This window comes from Podarcis cretensis (assembly GCF_951804945.1).
Source record: "Podarcis cretensis genome assembly, chromosome: 13".
NCBI classification, from domain to species: domain Eukaryota; kingdom Metazoa; phylum Chordata; class Lepidosauria; order Squamata; family Lacertidae; genus Podarcis; species Podarcis cretensis.
Genome location: NC_137182.1, coordinates 22056131 through 22077645, shown reverse-complemented (window position 1 = coordinate 22077645; position 21515 = coordinate 22056131). Strand labels below are relative to the sequence as shown.

General features: G+C 45.8%; 1 protein-coding gene and 1 long non-coding RNA gene across 2 annotated transcripts in view; both read left to right on the top strand.

Moving 5' to 3' along the window:
• Window positions 1-12290, top strand: part of NXPH3 (neurexophilin 3) — a 28086-nt gene extending 15796 nt beyond the window's left edge. The window contains exon 2 of the mRNA XM_079950053.1: window positions 9593-12290. Within this exon, the coding sequence (XP_079806179.1) occupies window positions 9593-10336 (744 nt within the window). The 3' untranslated portion in view covers window positions 10337-12290. The remainder of the gene's footprint in view (window positions 1-9592) is intronic.
• LOC307201141 overlaps window positions 1-21515 on the top strand; it is a 394453-nt gene that overhangs the window by 278276 nt on the left and 94662 nt on the right. The window lies entirely within an intron of this gene.

Below are 21515 nucleotides of genomic sequence, written 5' to 3'. Positions count from 1 at the left end.
AACTGCTTTCCTATTAATGTCAACGTCCAGCAGCTCCAAAATATCTATAATGTTTCTCACATTGTCTGACATATGTCTACCTGGGAGAAAGCCTGTTTGGTCCTTATGAATCTCTTCTGCTAAAACTCTTTTCAATCTTTTTGCCAAAATGTCTGCAAAAATTTTGTAATCCACATTGAGTAAAGATATAGGGCGGTAGTTTTTAACCTGGTTCTTCTCAGTCTCTGTTTTCGGTATAAGTGAGATGAAAGCCTCTTTCCACGATTCAGGTGCCTTTTTCCCCTTCAAAATTTCATTGCAAACTTCCTTCAATGGTTGTGTCAGCCATTCTTTCAACATTTTGTAGTATTTGGCCGTCAGGCCATCTGGTCCTGGTGATTTTCCCAATTTCATGTTTTGAATGGCACCCTCTATTTCTTGTTCTGTTATTTCCTCATTTAAGATCCTTTTACTTTGTTCTGAGATTTTTGGTAAACCGTATTTTCTGATGAATTCTTCTATTTCTTGCTCGTTGATTGGCCCTTGTGCATACAATTTCTTAAAAAAACTTTGAAAACAATTGTTGATCTCATTGGGTTTATGGATAATTTTTCCATCCATTTCTAAACTTGTTACAGTGTTCATTTTCTGCCTTTTTTTCAATTGCCATGACAGAAGTTTCCCACATTTATCCGCTGATTCAAAAGTTCTTTGTCTCATTTGCCTTATCTTCCATTCTATTTGTTGGTTCATAAGCTCCATGTACTGCATCTGATAGAACTTTATTTCTCTCAAAATCTCATGGGATTTTGGTTTAGACCTCAACTTCTTCTCTCCTTCTTTTATTTTTTCTAAAATTTTTTCCTTCTTCTCATTTTGTTGCTTCCTCTTAATAGAATTTTGTTGAATTAGGAAACCTCGCATCACGGCTTTACTTGCGTCCCAAATTATTCTTTTTTCCACATCTGTTTTCCTGTTGATCTCAAAGTAATCTTTTAATGTTTTAAGGGCCTTCTTGTGGATCTCTTCATCCTTAAATAGGGTGTCATTCATTCTCCATCTAAAGGATCCAGTTGTTGTTAGTTTCATCTCCATCTTCACCGCATTATGGTCGGAGCACGTTTTTGGGCATATTTCTACTTTTTTTGTTCTTGGCGCCAGACTACTAGAAATCCAGATTTGGTCTATTCTTGTCCATGTCATTTTCTTAACCTGAAACTGTTCTTAACCTGAGGTACCACTTTAGCTAATGGAGCCTCCTGCCACCGTGCAATTTCTGTTCTCATTCTGAAGCAAAGTTCTTAACCCGAGGTACTATTTCTGGGTTAGCGGAGTCTGTAACCTGAAGTGTCTGTAACCTGAAGCGTCTGTAACCTGAGGTACCAATGTACAGCAATGGAGGTAGAGGACCTTGAAGATACCTGGGTCTTGCACATCATTTTAGGGTGTGCATGTTGTGGCTGATAAGTGATATTGAACATGTCCAAAGTACACTAATCTCTTTACAAGTTTTAGGGATGAGAGATTGACGCTGAACACACCCTGAGGCTGCTCACATTGAGCCCTGTTCAGAAGAGGATTCACAATCACATGCATGGTGGAACGCTCTGTCACAAGAGACTAGGGCCCTGCAGGACTTGACATCTTTCCGCAGGGCCTGCAAGACAGAGCTGTTCTGCCTGGCCTTTGGTCTGGACTCAGTCTGACCCTTATGTTTCCCTCCCCTTATGGTCTTGATTTATCAGCTACTTTAAAATGAGGCTGCATTTTAAATTGCATTTTAACCTGTATTTTAAATTGGTGGGTTTTTTTCCTCCCTCTCTTTTTCCCCTGTTGTTTTTACTGTGATTTTATTTTATTGGTGTTAGCTGCCCTGAGCCCAGCTCTAGGCGGGGAGGGCAGGGTATAAATAAAATTTATTATTATTATTATTTATTATAACACCCCTTCTTGGGACATACTAAAATGAACAGGAAAGAACGGCCATTGAAACAGAGTGGTTCCTTCAGGGTAGCCTTATTGAATTTCAAAAATAGCCATTGGAACATGTTAAACACAGTGTGGTTGGGTGCTTATATGGGGTGGGGGCTAGACAAGTTTTTTTTTTTTAATCCTGTGGATTTATTTGTGGGTTGGATACTCAACCCACCTTGATGCAGTTAGATGGCCATTCAAAATACGCCAGACTTTTTTTGTGAGGGGGGGAGGGGCTATTTGTGGACAGTTCCTAACAACTAGACCATTAAGGCAGAGCAAGACAGCTGTCTCTGGCAGATAATTTTAGTCATCACGAAAAGGCAGCAAATTGATAGTCATTTAATTTATTATGGCGATATTTTTACTCCTGAGGAGAGGCGCTTGTGGGCTTTTCCACCTCAGCAGGCATTGAAGTAATTCATCTGGCCTTGGGTGCATATATACATAGAAATATTCTCTCTCTCTCTCTCTCTCTCTCTCTCTCTCTCTCTGTGTGTGTGTGTGTGTGTAGGGACTCACCCTATTTGTCTGATTGCAAATTGTTTTAACTAACAAATACTAATGTTTTTAGTATTATACTTCAGTACCTTATGGTGAAGGGCAAGTAAGAAATCCAGTAAATTATTATTATTATTCTATTGACGTAAGAGGGCAAATTCAGCTGCTTGGGCAGCAAGATGTCTTGGGGAGGCTGTGGCCCCACATCCATTGGGTTCTATTCAGTGTAGGCCCATTGAGATGAATTGACCTCAGCTAGTCGTCTTCATGAAGTTCAATGGGTTGTATCCAATGTTAGTTCTACTCAAAGTAGACCCATTTTGCTGATGAGCTTTAGGACCATGGATTTCAACAGCTCTGCTCTGGGTCAAATGTTGTTGGATATAACCCATTACGCAAGCAAGGAACTACTCTGGCTTTAATGAGTTCCCATGGCCATTCCCAAAGTAAATTTGAAAGGATTTCAATGGCACCATTATCTAAGGGGTGTGTGTGTCCTCTTGCCCTCCAGTTTGCTCTTCAGAAAACACACTCCTGAACCCTGAGGATGATGGTGATTGCCATTCCACCCCCATCGTTCAGCCCGGACACTGAGGTCCAGCACCAAGGACCCTCTGGCTGTTCCCTCATTGTGAGAAGTGAGGTTACAGGGAACCAGACAGAGGGCCTTCTAGGTAGTGGTGCCTGCCCTGTGGGACGCCCTCCCGTCAGATGTCAAGGAAATAAGTGTATTTTTTGTCTTTGTTGGAAGCCGCCCAGAGTGGGCGGGGTACAAATAAATTATTATTATTATTATTATTATTATTATTATTATTATTATTATTTTATTTTATTATAAGCAGCTATCCTATTTTTAAAAGACATCTGAAGGCAGCCCTGTTTAGGGAAGTTTTTAATATTTACTGCTGTATTGTTTTTAACACTCGATTGGGAGCCGCCCAGAGTAGCTGGGGAAACTCAGCCAGTTGGGCGGGGTATAAATAAATTATTATTATTATTATTATTATTATTATTATTATTATTATTATTCCATGAGAAACATTCACGTCATACATTTAAAGCGGTACCATGCCACTTTAAACAGTCATGGCTAACCCCAAATATATCTGAGTACTGGGAGTAAAATGACCTAAAACAGCAGAACCCGCTAAAACTCTGGGAGTTGAACCAGGAACCCCCAGTCGCTGAGGCTGGACTCTCTAGCCTAATGAGACACCTACTTCAAGTGCAAAAAGGAATGTGAATCAGCAAAGCAGAGCCACATTTAAAGCGCTACAACAAGCACTTTAAAGAGTCGCGACTTCTCCCAAAGATTTATGAGATTTGTATGTTGTTAAGGGTGCTCAGAGCTGTTAGAAGACCCCCTGTTCCCCTCACAGAGCTACAGTTCACAGAATTCCCTGTGGGAAAAGGGTTGATTGCTAAGCCACTCTGCGAATTGTTATTTCTGTGAGAGGAAGGGGGTCCGAACAACTCTCGGCCCCCTTAACAAACCACAGCTCCCAGAATTCTTTGGCGCAAGCCATGACGGTGGCACTGTTTTAAATGTATGGCATGACTGTGGCCACCAGCAGTGGTTTATGACACGCGGCGCGACCCATTATTTCTGTCGCTTCTCAGCTTTCAAACCATTCACTGGAGCCGTCAAGCTATTAGAGGTCTTTCAATCAATTAACTGCCTGGCCTTTTACTGATTAATTGAATAAATGTTAGCGTGCCTGTGGCAAAAGCTCAGTGGTGTGCCTGTCTGAGGAAAGAGGCCGTTTCTCTTAACTGTGACAATTCAATAAACAAAAGTCGCGATCTGCCGTCAGAGGGAATGCTTCCTTTCCCTTTACAACGTGGAGGGTGGGCTGTGCCCGACTGCAGTGATACGTCAAAGCCAAAGGAGCAGCTTTAAAAGATAAAAGCAGAGAGACATATCCATAGAGAGGAGGATGTAAGCTTTATTTTTTTAAAAGGGAGGTTGCTGCTTATTGTTTCACTAAGCATCTTCCAAGTTGTCTTGCTGAGCTTCAGAAAAGTGTCACCCAGAGTGGCTGGGGCAACCCAGTCGGATGGGTGGGGGACCATTTACCATTATTATTATTATTATTATTGTTGTTGTTGTTGTTGTTGTTGTTGTTGCTTGAAAAGAGGCCACAGTTGTTTCACCCTGAAAAATGCCAGGGTTCAAGCCCCACACTCAGCCATGAAGTTCACCAGGTTACTTTGGGCCGGTCACCGCCTCTCAGCCACAATTAATCTCCACAACAACCCTGTGAGGTGGGTTAGGCTAAAACTGTGGTTAATTGGATGTGGTGTCGGGTGGGGGAGGGGGAAGGGAAGAGCATACAAGCTTTTAGCAAGACTAGGCTCATTCCCAACACAATAAACCATAGTTTATCCTAATGTCTCTGTCCAAATGCATTTTATGCAACTTTTAGCACAGTCTTCCATCTCCCATCCAAAGTGAAGTCTAGGTAGGTTCAACTCACTTGCTAACTGTTCTTCCATGTCCTTTAGCTCTCCCTTTTGTACGTTTCTTGAGGCAGGGACCTGTCTGCCTATATATATATATATATATATTGTTGTTGTTTAGTCGTTTAGTCGTGTCCGACTCTTCGTGACCCCATGGACCAGAGAACGCCAGGCACTACTGTCCTCCACTACCCCCCCGCAGCTTGGTCAGACTCATGCTGGTAACCTCGAAAACACTATCCAACCATCTCGTCCTCTGTCGCCCCCTTCTCCTTGTGCCCTCCATCTTTCCCAACATCAGGGTCTTCTCCAGGGAGTCTTCTCTTCTCATGAGGTGGCCAAAGTACTGGAGCCTCAGCTTCACAATCTGTCCTTCCAGTGAGCACTCAGGGCTGATTTCCTTCAGAATGGCTAGGTTTGATCTCCATGGGACTCTCAAGAGTCTCCTCCAGCACCATAATTCAAAAGCATCAATTCTTCGGCGATCAGCCTTCTTGATGGTCCAGCTCTCACTTCCATACATCACTACTGGGAAAACCATAGCTTTAACTATACGGACCTTTGTTGGCAAGGTGATGTCTCTACTTCTCAAGATGCTGTCTAGGCCTGTCATTGCCCTTCTCCCAAGAAGCAGGCGTCTTTTAATTTCGTGGCTGCTGTCACCATCTGCAGTGATCATGGAGCCCAAGAAAGTAAAATCTCTCACTGCCTCCATTTCTTCCCCTTCTATTTGCCAGGAGGTAATGGGACCAGTAGCCATGATCTTCGTTTTCTTGATGTTGAGCTTCAGACCATATTTTGCACTCTCCTCTTTCACCCTCAATAAAAGGTTCTTTAATTCCTCCTCACTTTCTGCCATCAAGGTTGTGTCATCTGCATATCTGAGGTTGTTGATATTTCTTCCGGCAATCTTAATTCCGGCTAGGGATTCATCCAGCCCAGCCTTTCGCATGATGAATTCTGCATATAAGTTAAATAAGCAGGGAGACAAAATGCAGCCTTGTCGTACTCCTTTCCCAATTTTGAACCAGTCAGTTGTTCCATATCCAGTTCTAACTGTACCTCAGGCTGGGACATGGGTGGCGCTGTGGGTTAAACCACAGAACCTAGGACTTGCCGATCGGAAGGTCGGCGGTTCTAATCCCCGCCACGGGGCGAGCTCCCATTGCTTGGTCCCTGCTCCTGCCAACCTAGCAGTTCGAAAGCACGTCAAAGTGCAAGTAGATAAATAAGTACTTCTCTGGCGGGAAGGTAAATGGTGTTTCCGTGTGCTGCTCTGGTTCACCACATGACCTCGAAGCTGTACGCCGGCTCCCTCGGCCAGTAAAGCAAGATGAGTGCTGCAACCGCAGAGTCGGTCACGACTGGACATAATGGTCAGGGGTCCCTTTACCTTTACCTTGGGTTACATACACTTCAGGTTACATACGCTTCAGGTTATAGACTCCACTAACCCAGAAATAGTACCTTGGGTTAAGAACTTTGCTTCATCGCACAGCAGCAGCACAGCGGCAGCAGGATAGGCCCAATTAGCTAAAGTGCTACCTCAGGTTAAGAACAGTTTCAGGTTAAGAATGGACCTCTAGAACGAATTAAGTACATAACCAGAGGTACCACTATATATATAGATATATTCAGTATTCCTGAACTTAGGAGTTTAAACTTGCCGATTCATTAATATACATGAATCGCTCACAAGGTACAGCCCAAACTTTCACTGTCAGTTGCTCAACATCTTTCTACATGTGTAAAAAGGCCATTCAAGAAAGTTTCCATATACAGCTGGAAAGCAAAAGCCCACTGCACCTCAATGAGGCAAATCCTCTAGATCAAGCATCCCCAACCTGCGGCCCTCCAGATGTTTTGGCCTACAACTCCCATGATCCCTAGCTAACAGGACCAGTGGTCAGGGATGATGGGAATTGAAGCCCAAAACATCTGGAGGGCTGAAGGTTGGGGTGCCTGATCTAGATAACCCATTATCTGCATTCACCAAGGAAGTGCCCATGAGAACCAGCTTAGCCCAGAGGGTTGCCATAGTACCCACTTGGCCATCTGCTTCCCTCCACATCAGATAACCAAGGAAAATGCCATGCACAGTGGTCTCCTTGGGCTGCTCAAAGGTCTCTGTTGCACACGTCCACTTCCATTCAGACTGGACAGCAGCAGACCTTCCGACTGGCTGGAGGGCAGAGAGAGAAGGCTGGCTGTAGCTGCGTGTTTGTGGATTGGAAGAGGGAAGGTAGGAATTCTGGAGCACAGAGGGGCAGGAATGGGGTGGGTGGTGCAAGGTGGATGTGAAAGCAACATGGCACAGAGGGAAAGGGTGAAGAAGAGAAGAAGAAGTAGAGTTTGGATTTGATGTCCCACTTTATCACTACCCGAAGGAGTCTCAAAGCGGCTAACATTCTCCTTTCCCTTCCTCCCCCACAACAAACACTCTGTGAGGTGAGTGGGGCTGAGAGACTTCAAAGAAGTGTGACTAGCCCAAGGTCACCCAACAGCTGCGGAGGAGTGGGGAAGCGAACCCGGTTCACCAGATTACGGGACTACCGCTCTGAACCACTACACCACACTGGCTCTCTAGAAGCTAGAGTCATGGGAGGAGAGCAGAAAACAGGGTGGATGGGGATTTGGGGAAGCGAAAGGACGTTGGTTGGGGCAATGGGAGGAAGGAGGAGCAGAAAAGAGTGTGTGTTGGATATTTTGGGTGCATGCTTGTGATTGGACAGATGTGGGGGTGCATGTGGAAGCATGAGCATGTGCAAGAGAGTGCACAAGTATTCTGAGGGTCATTCCAGTCAATGGAGAGAGAGAAACCAGGGGAGTGAATTTACTTAGAGCTGATTTGGAGAAATTAATTTTTGCCTTCTGGGTGTTCTGGTGGACAGAAAATTGTCTCTTCAAATGAGATGGCAGGCCTCTTTGTACTCAGGCAAGCTACTAGTGTTTTGCAACTGTGGGAATGTTGTGGATAGGAGGAGAGGATATATTGATTAAATATTATCCTTCCTCTCTCACGCTAGTGAGCTTGTAGCAGAGCACATCCCCTTGTACACTGCAGGAAGCTAGTGGATGGATTAGTGAGAATCATATGAGTTAAGCAATCCAGCCTGGCTTGTCATGGTAAATCCCCTTTAGTTCCCTCTTAAAAAAAATAATGACATAACAGTCTTCTTTTAAAAGTAATGACTGTTACTTACATCCAGTTCACAGTATGGTCCTGAAGGCAGTGCTTTAGCTTGTAGTAACAGCTATAGAGAAAAGTGTAGGCTCATCCTCTGTGAGGGATGAGCCCGTGTGCTGCTGGCTGAGAGCCAGCAGACAGCAAAAGACGTCAAGAGAGTCAAGAGGAAGATGGCTGCGTGACTAGTCCCTAGTCTGCCAGTGTCACACCCATCTCCCTGGTCACACGCAGGGGGAGGATGCTCCAGACCAGGTGTGATAGAGAGTCCTCCTGGCTGGAGCAACATCCCCCTGCGTGTCCACTCTGGACAAACAGGAAATGTTGTATTTGACTGCTTCTTCAGTGATGTTACATCCCACAGCAACTAGCCAGGCCACTGCAGCAGATTGCGGTGATGCCCACAACAGATTTTCAAATAGCCAAAGGTGCCCACGAGCCCATAAAGCAGCAGTTCTCAACCTGTGGGTCGTGACCCCTTTGGGGGTTGAACAACCCTTTCACAGGGGTCGCCTAAGACCAGGGGTCAGCAAGCTTTTTTGGGGGGTGGGCTCCTCCGCCGATGACAGCTTCTGCAGCTCGCAAGGGCAGGCACAGGAGCCACACTTAGCAAAGCGACGGCAGCACAAGCAGCGGTGGCAAACAACTTGCTCCGATGAGGGACTGCTGGAAATGTGCTCTGCCAGTTCAGCCCAGTCCCCTTCCTCCTCTCGGCCACATGCAGCCGCCGCTCGCCCATTGGCCAGGGCCTCAAACCTTAGCAGGCGAGGAGGAGGAAGGGGAGGAAGGGGAGGTTCCGCTGTGGTGAGGGAGGGGGCAGAAATGTCAGCGGGGGGGAACGGCGCCCCCGCCACGAGAAAAATATATATACATATACTACATGTTGTTTTTGTGATTAATCACTATGCTTTAATTATGTTCAATAATTAACAATGGAAATACATCCTGCATATCAGATATTTACATTACGATTCGTAGCAGTAGCAAAATTAGTTATGAAGTATTTTTCATTCCATAAGATGCGCCTGGCCATAAAGCACACCTAGTTTTTAGAGGAGGAATGCAAGAAAAAAAATATTATTTAAAGGGAGCGCAGCTCTTGGGGGCATTTCCGGGAGTTGGGGGAAGGGACTGAGGGGCTATCCCAGAAGCTAGAACAGCAAGAGGAAGTGCTGCACAGTGATCCGTCTCGCTGTTCTGGCTTCTGGCTTAGCCGCACAGCCTGCATTCGCTCCATAAGACGCACACACATTTCCCCTTACATTTTAGGAGGGGAAAAGTGGGTCTTATAGAGCGAAAAATACGGTAGCAACGAAAATAATTTTATGGATGGGGGTCACCACAACATGAGGAACTGTATTAAAGGGTCGCGGCATTAGGAAGGTTGAGAACCACTGCCATAAAGGAAGGCAGGGGAGGGGGTAAGTCAAACAACAACAACCATAAGAAAAGGCAGTGCTTTAGGACATCATGATCTCATCTTGTTCCATGCAGGTGATTTGTGGCCAAGACGAGGCAACGGAGGAAGAGGAGGAGGAAAGTGGGAAGTCGCCCAAAGAGCAACCAAGATCCCGGGTACAAAAGAAAAAAGGCCAGCTCTCCTTGAAACCTTCTGCAGCCCAATCTCACTTCCAGAACACCAGTCTCCTGGAGTTGGCCTCCAACAACGCCCAAGAGTTTTGGGACGTCTTAGAGAGCTTGTCCAAGCACAGCCAGGGCGTGCAGCCCCGCGGCCGGAGGGACTCCGTTGGCAACCCCGGCCGGCTCAAGAAAATATTTGGCTGGGGTGATTTCTACTCCAACATTAAGACGGTAAAGCTGAACCTCTTGATCACAGGGAAAGTGGTTGACCACGGGAACGGCACGGTCAACGTCTTCTTCCGGCACAACTCCACCGGGCAGGGAAACATCTCCGTCAGCCTGGTGCCCCCCAACAAAGCTGTGGAGTTTGACCTCGAACAGCAGATCTTCATCGAGGCCAAAGAATCCAAGATCTTCAACTGCCGGGTGGAGTACGAGAAAGTGGACAAAGCCAAGAAGACCACCCTGTGCACTTATGACCCTTCCAAAACCTGCTTCCTGAACCACACGCAGAGCCAGGTCTCCTGGGTTTGCTCCAAGCCCTTCAAGGTCATCTGTATCTATATCACCTTCTACAGCATAGACTACAGGCTCGTGCAGAAAGTGTGTCCCGACTACAACTACCACAACAATGTTCCTTATTACCCCTCCGGGTGACCACCTACCTTTCCCATCTCAGAAGCGTCCTGTATCCCAAGTACAGCTTTGATTTGGGGTTGGGCAAGGAAGGAAGGGGTGGGGCTGCAAGCAGGGAGGGGGACCTCTGCAGCACCAGACACAGTGGCAAAGCCTCCAGCATCTGCTGAAAGACAGGGGGGTTGGGGGGGGAGTTTGAGAGTACCCAAGCAAGCATACCATCCTGGAAACACCTTTCCCACCTGCTCACCCGTCCGCCAGCTTTCATGCATTCGGGGCTAGCCCAAAACATGCAAGTGCTCCAAGTGGGAAACCCAAGTTGCGCTCCTGCCCCCGTCCCTACTGTTTAACAAGTGGGACATTTCCTCCCAGCAGGGATTCTGCTGTGTGAGCCTCAAATGGGGCTTGCGCAGGAGGAAACCACTCCCTGCTCCCAGACCAAGGCACGGCCTCTCCATTCCTCAGCCGATGGGTGTCGTGGTCTTGTTGCTGAGCAACAACATGCAGAGCTTAGGGGAGTGGGAGACCAGCCAACCAGAAGAGTCTCTTAGAGGGAATTTGCCTGGAGGCAGAATCAGTGTCCAAAGTCAGGTCCAGTCCTAGGGTTGGGAGAGCAGCAATCCACGTGGTCAGACGGTCCAGGGGTCAGGAAACCTGAAGATCAAGGGTCGAGATGAGCAGCAAGGCAGGGCCAGGAACTACAAGTGCTGTTTCTGGCACCTGACTGCTGCTGGAAGCTCTGCTGAAGAAGGCTGAAGCCAGCAGATTCTCATCAGCGCCTTCTCCTGTATCCTGGAAGGCTGGTCAGCTGCAGATGGAGTCACTCTGCCTTCTCCCCCGTCAGGCTGCCGTTCAGCAGGTGAAGCTGGCTCCTGGCCCATGATACTGGGCGGTGGGAGGGTGCCCAGCTCCAGCAAAGGGGACACTTAGGAGCTCACTTTAAGCTCCTTCAAAGATACATCCACCCCACACCTGAAATCACATATGATGTCAGATGTGGGGTGGATGGGCATGGTTTCAAGGGGAATGGACTTGCAGGCCAAATTGGGATTCCTGGTGAGCCACAACTGGTCCATGGTCAGAGGTTCATCACCCCTGGAATAAAGGATGGGTCAGATCACTTAGTTTCCTAGTCTGCTGACCATAATGGCTCCCAAAAGACATCACTTTGGGCTTCATGTCCCTCCACCCACTGGATTGGAAACAGGAAAAGTGGATTGAATTACTAGAACATTTCGGGTTCCAAAAGGGCCCTTTCTGAATCATACACCGCCCATTCAGTTCCCTGGTGTATAGATGGGAGAGCCTGGCTTCCCCTTCTTTCCCCATTTAATTGTCCCTAAGCCGCCCCCCCCCTCTGACCTTGTTAGGGCCAAGTCCTAGCCACCTTGACGGGTAAAGTTTTCTAGCAGAGGCCTCTGAATACAATTTATCTGCTTCCATAGAATATCCATCAAGCAACCAAGGGCTTGGGGGCAAGAAGCAGCGCAGGAAACAAATGCGACCCAAATAAATTAGTAGCGCTGTCACTCCATTTAGAAGAAATCTCAGTTCGTTTAGTACGCGGAACATAAAACAAATGGTCGGCATTTGCATAAAGCCAAGTGGGATGGAGGCATTGAGAGGTGGGGCAGGGATCAAAGCGCTCTAACTCAGATCTATCACCCCCAGGGGCCCGGAAACCCAAAATCTAATTTCCGTGGTGATAAGAAGAAAGCAAGGAGGAAGCCAGCTCCTGATTCTGCATCCTCATGCTGTGCTGGCAAGTTGGCAATTTCCACTTAAAGGAAGGCATATGCTTCCTGCTCTCGTATGCCTACTAGAGAGTATGCCTTTTCAAGATCTTGCCACCCTCCTCCATTGTTTCTGGGTGATGTTGCACAGACCACAGCAAACACCATCTAAGGGAAAAGGTAAAGGACCCCTGGACGGTTAAGTCCAGTTAAAGGCGACTCTGGGGTTGCAGCTCTCATCTTGCTTTCAGACCGAGGGAGCTGGCGTTTGTCCACAGACAGCTTTCTGGGTCATGTGGCCAGCATGACTAAACTGTTTCTGGCACAGCATAACGCCCTGACGGAAACCAGAGTGCACAGAAACGCTGTTTACCTTCCCGCCGCAGTGGTACTTATTTATCTACTTGCACTGGAGTGCTTTCGAATTGCTAGGTTGGCAGGAGCTGGGACGGAGCAACGGGAGCACACCCCATCACGGGGATTTGAGAAGGCTAGTGGTTTAGACCACAGCGCCACCCACGTCAGGGGAAAAGAGGGACACGGGTGGCGCTGTGGTCTAAACCACCAAGCCTCTTGGGCTTGCCAATCAGAAGGTCAGCGGTTCGATTTTAGTCGAATTTAGGTTGGACTTAACCGTCCAGGGGTCCTTTACTTTTAAACACCATCTAGAAGCAGGGGAAACAAAATAAAAAAATTTATTCTAGTAGCACCTTAGAGACCAACTAAGTTTGTTATTGGTATGAGCTTTCGTGTGCATGCATGAAGGTATCTGAAGAAGTGTGCATGCACACGAAAGCTCATACCAATAACAAACTTAGCTGGTCTCTAAGGTGCTACTGGAAGGATTTTTTTTATTTTGTTTCAACAACGGCAGACCAACACGGCTACCTACCTGTAACTAAAAGCAGGGGGTCTCCTTTGGCTCTCCAGATGTTGAGGGACTACAATTCCCATCGGCCCCAGTCAGCAATAGCCCATGGTCAACAGCTGGAGGTGCCACAGGGACCCCATTTTTGGTGTAAGGAACAAGGCAGCCATATTAGAAGAGGCATCCCTCTTTCTCAGAGAAGGAATGAGGAAATGCTTCTCCCCAGTTCTGTCTTCCTCTTCTAACGTGGTGCCTGGTGTCAGGGTTGCCTCCTGGAAAAATGACAAGGTGGGGCATTTGCCAGCCCCCCCCCCCCCCCGCCAAGACAAGCAGAAGGCCCACCACCCTCTCGGTGCTACCATTTCTAGCTGACACAGAGTATTCAAAAGAGCAGTTGCCTACAAGAACTCAGTTTGCACAACTCAACTCTACCAGGTTAGGAAGGCAAACTGGAGATGCCATGCCAACCCACTGGAGCTCGTGTGGTCTGCTGCCCTCATCTTTTAACTACATGTATTTTATTTTAAAACCGCCCTGATTCTATTAAAATAATTAATGGACTGGGTGCCACAGCTCTATAAAAGACCTATTATTATTATTATTATTATTATTATTACTACTACTACTACTACTACTACTACTCATCCTTCACCCTAAGATCCCAGGGTGAGTTACAGCATTAAAAACAATATCAAAAACAACTTAGAACCATAAAAAGAAGGTGGGTCCTACAAACATACACCTCTCAAGTGTTAAAAGGCAGGAGAAAGAGGTACGTCTTCAACATTCTCTGAAATCTGTATAATGAAGGCAACAGACGCACCTCTGTAGGGGTTGCCGTAGAGCAGGGATGTCCAACGGTTGATCCTGGGGTGTTCCTGGTCAATCGCGTGATAGTGATGGATTGACTTCCCCCCAAAAAAGCTCCACAACTTTGGGTCTGACTCCCCAAGAAATGCTCCACAGCTTTGGTCAATCCAATGGGTAGATCACTGCCAGTGTTCTTACAGCAGGAGTAGATCACAGTCTCTTGGGCTTTGGACATCCCTGCCATAGAGAATGTCTGCTCCTGGACCACTGCCACTCCGAGTCTCTAAGGGCAGAGGAAACAGGAAGAGGGCCTTCTCTGTGATCTCAGCACCCGAGAGTTAGATCAACTTGATTTAATGCCAGCAAAACCCAAACACTATTGCCTTTGAGGGCGACCAGGTAGCTCGGGCTCAAAGATTTGGCGAAGTCTCTGGCAGAAGGAAGTGCCAGCACAAGCGCTAAGAATGGGCCCCTCTGTATGCTCTTAGACTTGGCTCAGAGCATCCCCTAGGAGCACGTCCTCTTTCTCGCAGACCAGATCGCAGGCAATGGGTGCAGCACAGTACCTGCCCAGGACGATCACCGAAGCCTCTAAAATTTGTATTCCAAAGGAAGCTAAAAGGAACATGACGTACCGAGGTCCCTCTCCCATTATTTCCAATAGCAGCTTTCTCTTTTGAATTGTTCTGTCCAGGCCACCATAAGCAACCACTGGTTGATCTACCACTCACTTAGGCATCTTTGGAAGCTAGCAAGGCTGCTTTGGGGGATGCCAGCCTCGTGTACTTGCCAGTAGCATCAACCAACATGGAGAAAATGGGAGGTGAGGGGGAAGGACTTGCCCTGATGGCTCTGCCAGGAAGTGGCTCTTTGGTCAATCTAGTGCAGGGTTTCCCAAATCTGGGATCTCAAGCTGTTTTTGGACTACAACTCCCATCATCCCTAGCTAGCAGGGCCAGTGGTCAGGCATGATGGGAATTGTAATCCAAAACCAGCTGATTATGCAGAATGTGAAATTTGTAGGAGAGGAGGGGAATACAAAATTTCAAATGTGAATGCCTGTGCCTTTCTAAGCTGGAAGTTTGGCTGGGTCAATTCTTATGTGGATTTCTATTTTGGATAGCGCCAACTCATATTCAGTGGGAAGAATCAGGGTTCCACCCAATCCAAAAAGAGAAGTGTTTGGGCTCCTCAAATAATTAAAAATTTGAAACACACATTGGGGAAAAGTTGCCAAATTCGGTTAAAATTTTATAGCCAGCATCGTGACGCTCTCCTGACATTCACTGATGTTGACAAAATGTCTCCACTATTGTGCCCTGGAATCTGAGCGCGTGGGGGTCCAAACAGTTGTGTCCGCATTACCAGGTTGTTGGGTGTGGTTCTCTGTCATTCACACATGCTGGGTGAGTGGGGAGTCCACACCCAGCACAGCAGATCCACCCATGGAAACCTATTCCCAGGTGGGTTTTGGGGTTGCAGGATTGGATCAATGGACTTCGATGCAGAGGAGCAGGGTTTAAATCCTAGCTTCCCTCTCCAAACCCACTGGGTTACTATAAGCAATTCACCCTCTCCCCTGCAAACATTAAGGACCTACCTCAGAGGATTGTTGTGATGATGGATGAGAGAAGGATTATAAAGCATCCGGTGCTATAGCTATATAGTATATATATGTTTCATAAGGGTTCCTTCTCTCCCGCCTTTCCCAAGTTTCTCTGCTTGTCTCGTTGCCTCACCACCTTTTGCTTTCTCCTGCTCTCTTGTGCCAGATCTTTCTTCCTCTCTTCTGCCTACACGTTGCTCCACACTTTCCTCTTTCCGATTCAAGGATGGCCATGTCTCTTTGCATCATGTATTTATTTTTAATACTGCCCTTGAAATGGAGAATAAAGTTTCCCTCTGCATTATGGAGGGGCACAATGATGAGTGGCTTCTGGTTTTGTTGTTAGATTGCAGAAGAATGTCCTTTTCTCTCCACTAATAACTCTAGAAAAGGGAGGGGTGTCGATAATAATAATAATAATAATAATTTATTATTTATACCCCACTCATCTGGCTGGGTCTCCCCAGCCACTCTGGGAAGCTCCCAACAGAATATTAAAAACACAATAACTTCCCTAAAGAGGACTGCAGTCAGATGTCTTCTAAAAATCAGATAGTTGATTATTTCCTTGACATCTGATGGGAGGGCGTTCCACAAGGCGGGCACCACTACCAAGAAGGCCCTCTGCCTGGTTCCCTGTAACCTCACTTCTCGCAGCGAGGGAACTGCCAGAAGGCCCTCGGTGCTGGATCTCAGTGTCTGGGCTGAACGATGGGGGTGGAGACACTCCTTCAGATATACAGGACCAAGGCCATTTATGGCTTTAAAGGTCAGCACCAACACTTTGAATTGTGCTCAGAAATGTACTCAGTCACTCAAATGCTTCTGTGAATGAACAATCCCAATGGCAAATTGGTGACAGACATGCTCGCAAATCCACAGTTACCACCCCCTGCGTTTAAAAGCTCCCCAAAATGATGGTTTGTGGTTACAAATAAATACAGTAAATGGACAAAGGTACCAAAAACATGCATTACCTCATGAAACACCACACATTCCACACTACTTCACACATTAAATGCTCGCTTCCATCTGAGACTCAGGAAACACCGTGACAGGAAATGAGGCCGCCATCGGGGTAGCAACGGAACTGACGATTCACCGTGCTAGAGAAGAAACTAAAAATTTTAATTTTTTTAGTTTCTTCTTCCGTTAGATTCACAAAATGTTTAGGGGTATGCATGCCCCCAGAAAAAAAGCACTAACAATGGCTACCAAATTCTAGCTGGGCTTCACCGCCATTTCTGCATAGCATTGCTCTTGGCCAACTTGGATGGCTACCAAAGAGGATCAGGCCAATTTGTGGAGGGTATCACCGTCAATAGCTACTAGCCATGACACACGAGAAGATAAGGAGAGGCTGCTGGATCAGGCCAATGACCCATCTAGTCCAGCATCCTGTTCTCACAGCGGCCAAGCAGGTGGCTCTCCCCGTCGGTACACTGTGGCTTCCAGCAACTGGTATTCGGAAGCCATCTTACCTCCAGTTGAGGAGGCAGAGCACAGCAACCATTGTTAGCCTTCTCCCCCACAAACTTGTCCAATCCTCTCTTAAAGCCGTCTAAGTTGGTGGCCGTCAGCACTTCCATTGGGCAAGGTGGGTTTGATTTAAATCAAATCAATTTAAATCATGATTTAAATTACTAGTCAGTAGGACTTGATTTAAATCACTAGGCATTAAGACTTGATTTAAATCTCTTTTTTTACAGAAAGACTCGTTCTTGCTGGTATAATCTTCATATTTACAACCAGATGAAGGTTTCATTTTTGGAATAAAAAATTTTCAGAGTAGTTTTTTCAGTTATATCAAAAATTACGGATGTGGTTATGCTATTCGAAATACACAGATAATTATGAAATTACTGTGAGGTTTAATAAGTTAACTGTTCATATTTGGACTGTACTTTATTGGAAGGAGAAAAATAATCATTTCCTTAATAACAATTTAAACAATTTATGTAACAAAAACAATAACATTATAGCATATATATCCATGTTTGTTAACTGATGTGGTTGAATGATTTTTTTAAAAAAACACACAAAACAACTTAGATTGAGTTTTAGCACACATGAAAAACTTAAAACAAATCCTTATTTCCCGATGAATAGCCTTTGGACCATAATGTAACTTAAATAGAAATCTATCTTTAGAAAGATATTTCCTCCAAAAGCATTTTATTTTAAAAATCTGATTTTAAAAAAATAAATCTGATTTAAATAAAAAAAACCCATTGATTTTTATCCACCCTGCCATTGGGACATTAAAATGGTGGCCAAAAGCAGCCCAGCTAGTATGGTTCAGAATGCTGCCGCCACCAGGTAAGTCTCTCTGGGTTGGACAAAGGTGGCCCGTAAGTGTATAGTTAGTCCAGGGGGTACCCTTAAACCTGAAGCAAAGCCTACATTTGAGACCCTAAAGAGGAGAGTGTCTACTGCTGACCAAGGATTTGCATACTGTCAAGGCATTTTGGTTTATAAACATAATATATATGGCCGGAGGGTGGGCAGGAGGAGACAACTGGTGAGGGGAGGCAATGATTTATAAGATCGTTGTCGCAATCCAATTCCAGAGAACGGCAGAAGGCTGCACAGATGCTCGGACACCGTGGCTAGCTCTCAATTGTGCAAAAGCAACTACACGGGAAATGTATTCGCTTTCGGGTTTGATGTGCATTATGCCATTGCTGAATGCAGTCTGTTGTGTACACACACACACACACACACACACTGCAAGCAAGTTGTGGGGAGCATGGAACAGCAGGCCTTTGTGTTACATCAGGGTGCATGAAAAGTCATAGCTGTCAACGTTTCCCTTTTTTAAAGGGAAATTCCCTTATTCCGAATAGGATTCCTCGCAAGAAAAGGGAAAAGTTGACAGCTATGTGAAAAGTACAAAGAGGGAGGTGGGAAAGCAATCGCTCTCTAAAGACAAGAAACTGTGCCATCCAATGAACTTTGCAATGGAGAAGACTTAACACAAAAATAATTTTAAAAATGTAAGGTGAATCCTACTGGATTATTAGTGCTTTTTTTTAAAAAAAAAAAGGTGCCAGAACTCACCATGAACACCTCCCTCGTTCTCTTCGAATGACAATAGAGCCCACTTGAGAGGCGAGTTACAGCTGGAAAAAAAAACCCTGATGATGATTATGATATTATCTTATATTTATTTTGCCTTTTTCCCCTGACAGGAACTCAAGGCAGCTTACAGATAAAAATTTAGAAATTTAGAAATTTAGAAACATTGGGGAGCGGGAAACCAATTAAAACTATATACACATATAAAATCTATTAAAACCGTATTAATTATTACAACAAAAACAGCACAGCAGCATTAAAAGCTGCCGGTTCCCCCAAACCTCTTTGGAGCAAGAAAATCTTCATCTTCCGGCAGAAGCACAAAAAGGAGGGGGAAAGTCTAAGTTCTCCAGAGAGGGAGTTCCAAAGTCTGGGAGCAGCCACCAAGATCAGGCCGAGTCAGGCCAGAGGCCCAACTAGTTCAGCTAACCCATACCGTCCAATTTTTTTTCCAAACCCCAAACTGGGACATGCTCCTGGGCGAGTCACATGACCTATGCCTCACACTCACCCTGAAAAAGAACACTTTTTTCGGGATAAGAACGAGAGTAAAGGTAAAGGTAAAGGGACCCCTGACCATTAGGTCCAGTCGTGACTGACTCTGGGGTTGTGGCGCTCATCTCGCTTTACTGGCCGAGGCGTACAGCTTCCGGGTCATGTGGCCAGCATGACTAAGCCGCTTCTGGCAAACCAGAGCAGCGCACAGAAACACCATTTACCTTCCCACCAGAGTGGTACCTATTTATCTACTTGCACTTTGACATGCTTTTGAACAGCTAGGTTGGCAGGAGCAGAGACCGAGCAATGGGAGCTCACCCCATCGTGGGGATTTGAACCGCCGACCTTCTGATCGGCAAGTCCTAGGCTCTGTGGTTTAACCCACAGCACCCCCCGCGTCCCTAAGAACGAGAGTACAGCACCCAAAATGGCCACCGCATGGGGAGGGGGAGAAAGGTATGTCCTTTTTTTCAGGACACTTGACAGGTATGCTAACCAGATGTCTATATTGGAAGCCTCAAAGCAGGACCCAAGTGCATCAGCAGTCTCTCAACTTTAGGGTTGCTATGCATCCAGAATTTCCCAGACACAGCCAGCAATCGCTGAAATGTCTGGGAAAATCTGGACATATGTCAACCCATGTCGGCGGTGTCATTTTTGGTGATTTCCCTTTAAAAATAGCTCAAAAACTTCAATTTTGTCTTTTGGAAGAAAGCTCAGCAACTTTTCTGTTTAGAATTTTGAAAAAAGCTCAGTACTTTTCTGGATTTTCACTTTTTGAAATATGGCAACCCTACTCTACTTGCAATTCCCAGAAACTGTTATTCAGAGGCATCTAGCCTCCGACATTTCACTTGGCCTACAGAACTTGTTGCCCAGGGATGTTGCCGCGTCTTCTGGCAGTTCACCAAGAAGGGACAGAAATTGCCATGGTAGGCAGAACATGAGTGATTTATTGGTTGGACTTTGAACAGCTGCTCTCATGAGTAATTCTACCATTTTAGCATTTGTTCAAACACAGCCCCATTTCTCCCACTGTTAGGGAAGGCAATCAACGTGAAAAGCAGAGCAGTTCTGTTTAGAGAATTCAATCCCCCAAGCTGATGTGATCGGATTGGTACATATAAGCTAAACAAGCTATAGCTTAGGGCCCCACTCTCTTGGGGGCCCAAAAAAAATTTAAAGGAAAAAAACCTGGATGTACATTTCCAAACTATAAAATAAAAAACACAAATAAAATAAAACCTACATACAGCAACAGTGTTTTGTGTTGTGTAGGCTCCTATGATGTAAGTCAGGCTTCCTCAATCTCGGCCCTCCAGATATTTTTGGCCTACAACTCCCATGATCCCTAGCTAGCAGGACCAGTGGTCAGGGATGATGGGAATTGTAGTGTCAAAACATCTGGAGGGCCGAGGTTGAGAAAGCCTGGTGTAAGTAATGGGCCCCCAATCATTTTAAGTTAGAGCTTAATAATTATTTCACTATTAATATACTTCTTCTTAATTGTATTTCACTAATAATATACTTCTTCTTAATTGTATTTCAGTTCAACAATTACTTTGATAAAATACATATTTTATTATGTGCCAGTGGCTTTAGATACCTATGAGGTCCGTAAATTACCATATAGCATATATTCAACACAAAAAACAATTTGTTGTTGGCAAAGGACAGCTGGACATAGAAAGGGCCCCATTACCTTCAGTAGCTTAGGGCCTCGTCAAACCTAAATCCGGCCCTGGGCCGGGCATCTGTGAGGAGAATGGCTTGTCACCTTTAATGGTGCCACCGACTTCCGTTTGTACTGAGCACCCAAAAAAGAAAACAAGGGTTGGACACAGGGCAGTACTTTGTTTACACATCTGGAATATAGGGCTCCTACCATAAATGCCCCCAACTCCTAGACATATGGAATCCTAATTGCATTTCACACCTTAATGCACCTTTTTTTCTGCATCTTAACGCTGCCTTCTCTAAAAGGGGGGGACGGGACACGACAGTCATGCCTGCAGGGGTGCTGAGAGCGAGATACAAAGTACAAAGGCAGCAGTCTTCCCTGGATGAAAAAGAGCAGTAAACCTAAATGCAGCAAAACACATTGCAAAGACTGAGAGGTATATTAGGGTCTGGGACTCACAGCTCATTAGAGAGAGAGAAAAAACTGACCTGCTGCCCAAGAGGGGCGAGAAGAAGAGACAAGAGAATTTGGTCTCCAAAATTGAAAATGTCAGGGCTTGATTGCCTCTCTGCTGCTCTGATCACACCATAAGCAGGGGGCGAATTTACTTCCATCTACAGAATATGATGCTTGCCAGTTTTGCTAATAAATAGATTCCCTCGTCTCACTAGGAAAAAGAGGGGGGGGGAATTTCCTCCTCTAATTTAAATTTAATGAGCCTCAAAAGCTTGAGCCTCCAATAACCTTTGCTCCCGCACATCCAGAAAACCAGCCACTTAGAACAAACACCCAAGTCAAATCTACCATGCTTAGCTGTTAACAGCGAAAGGGAATGGGCACATCTGCCCACGCTGCAACCATCTGCCTGGCTGAACTCCGCATAAAGGACGAGGAGAAGGAACAGAAATCAGAAACAGCCAAGAGAC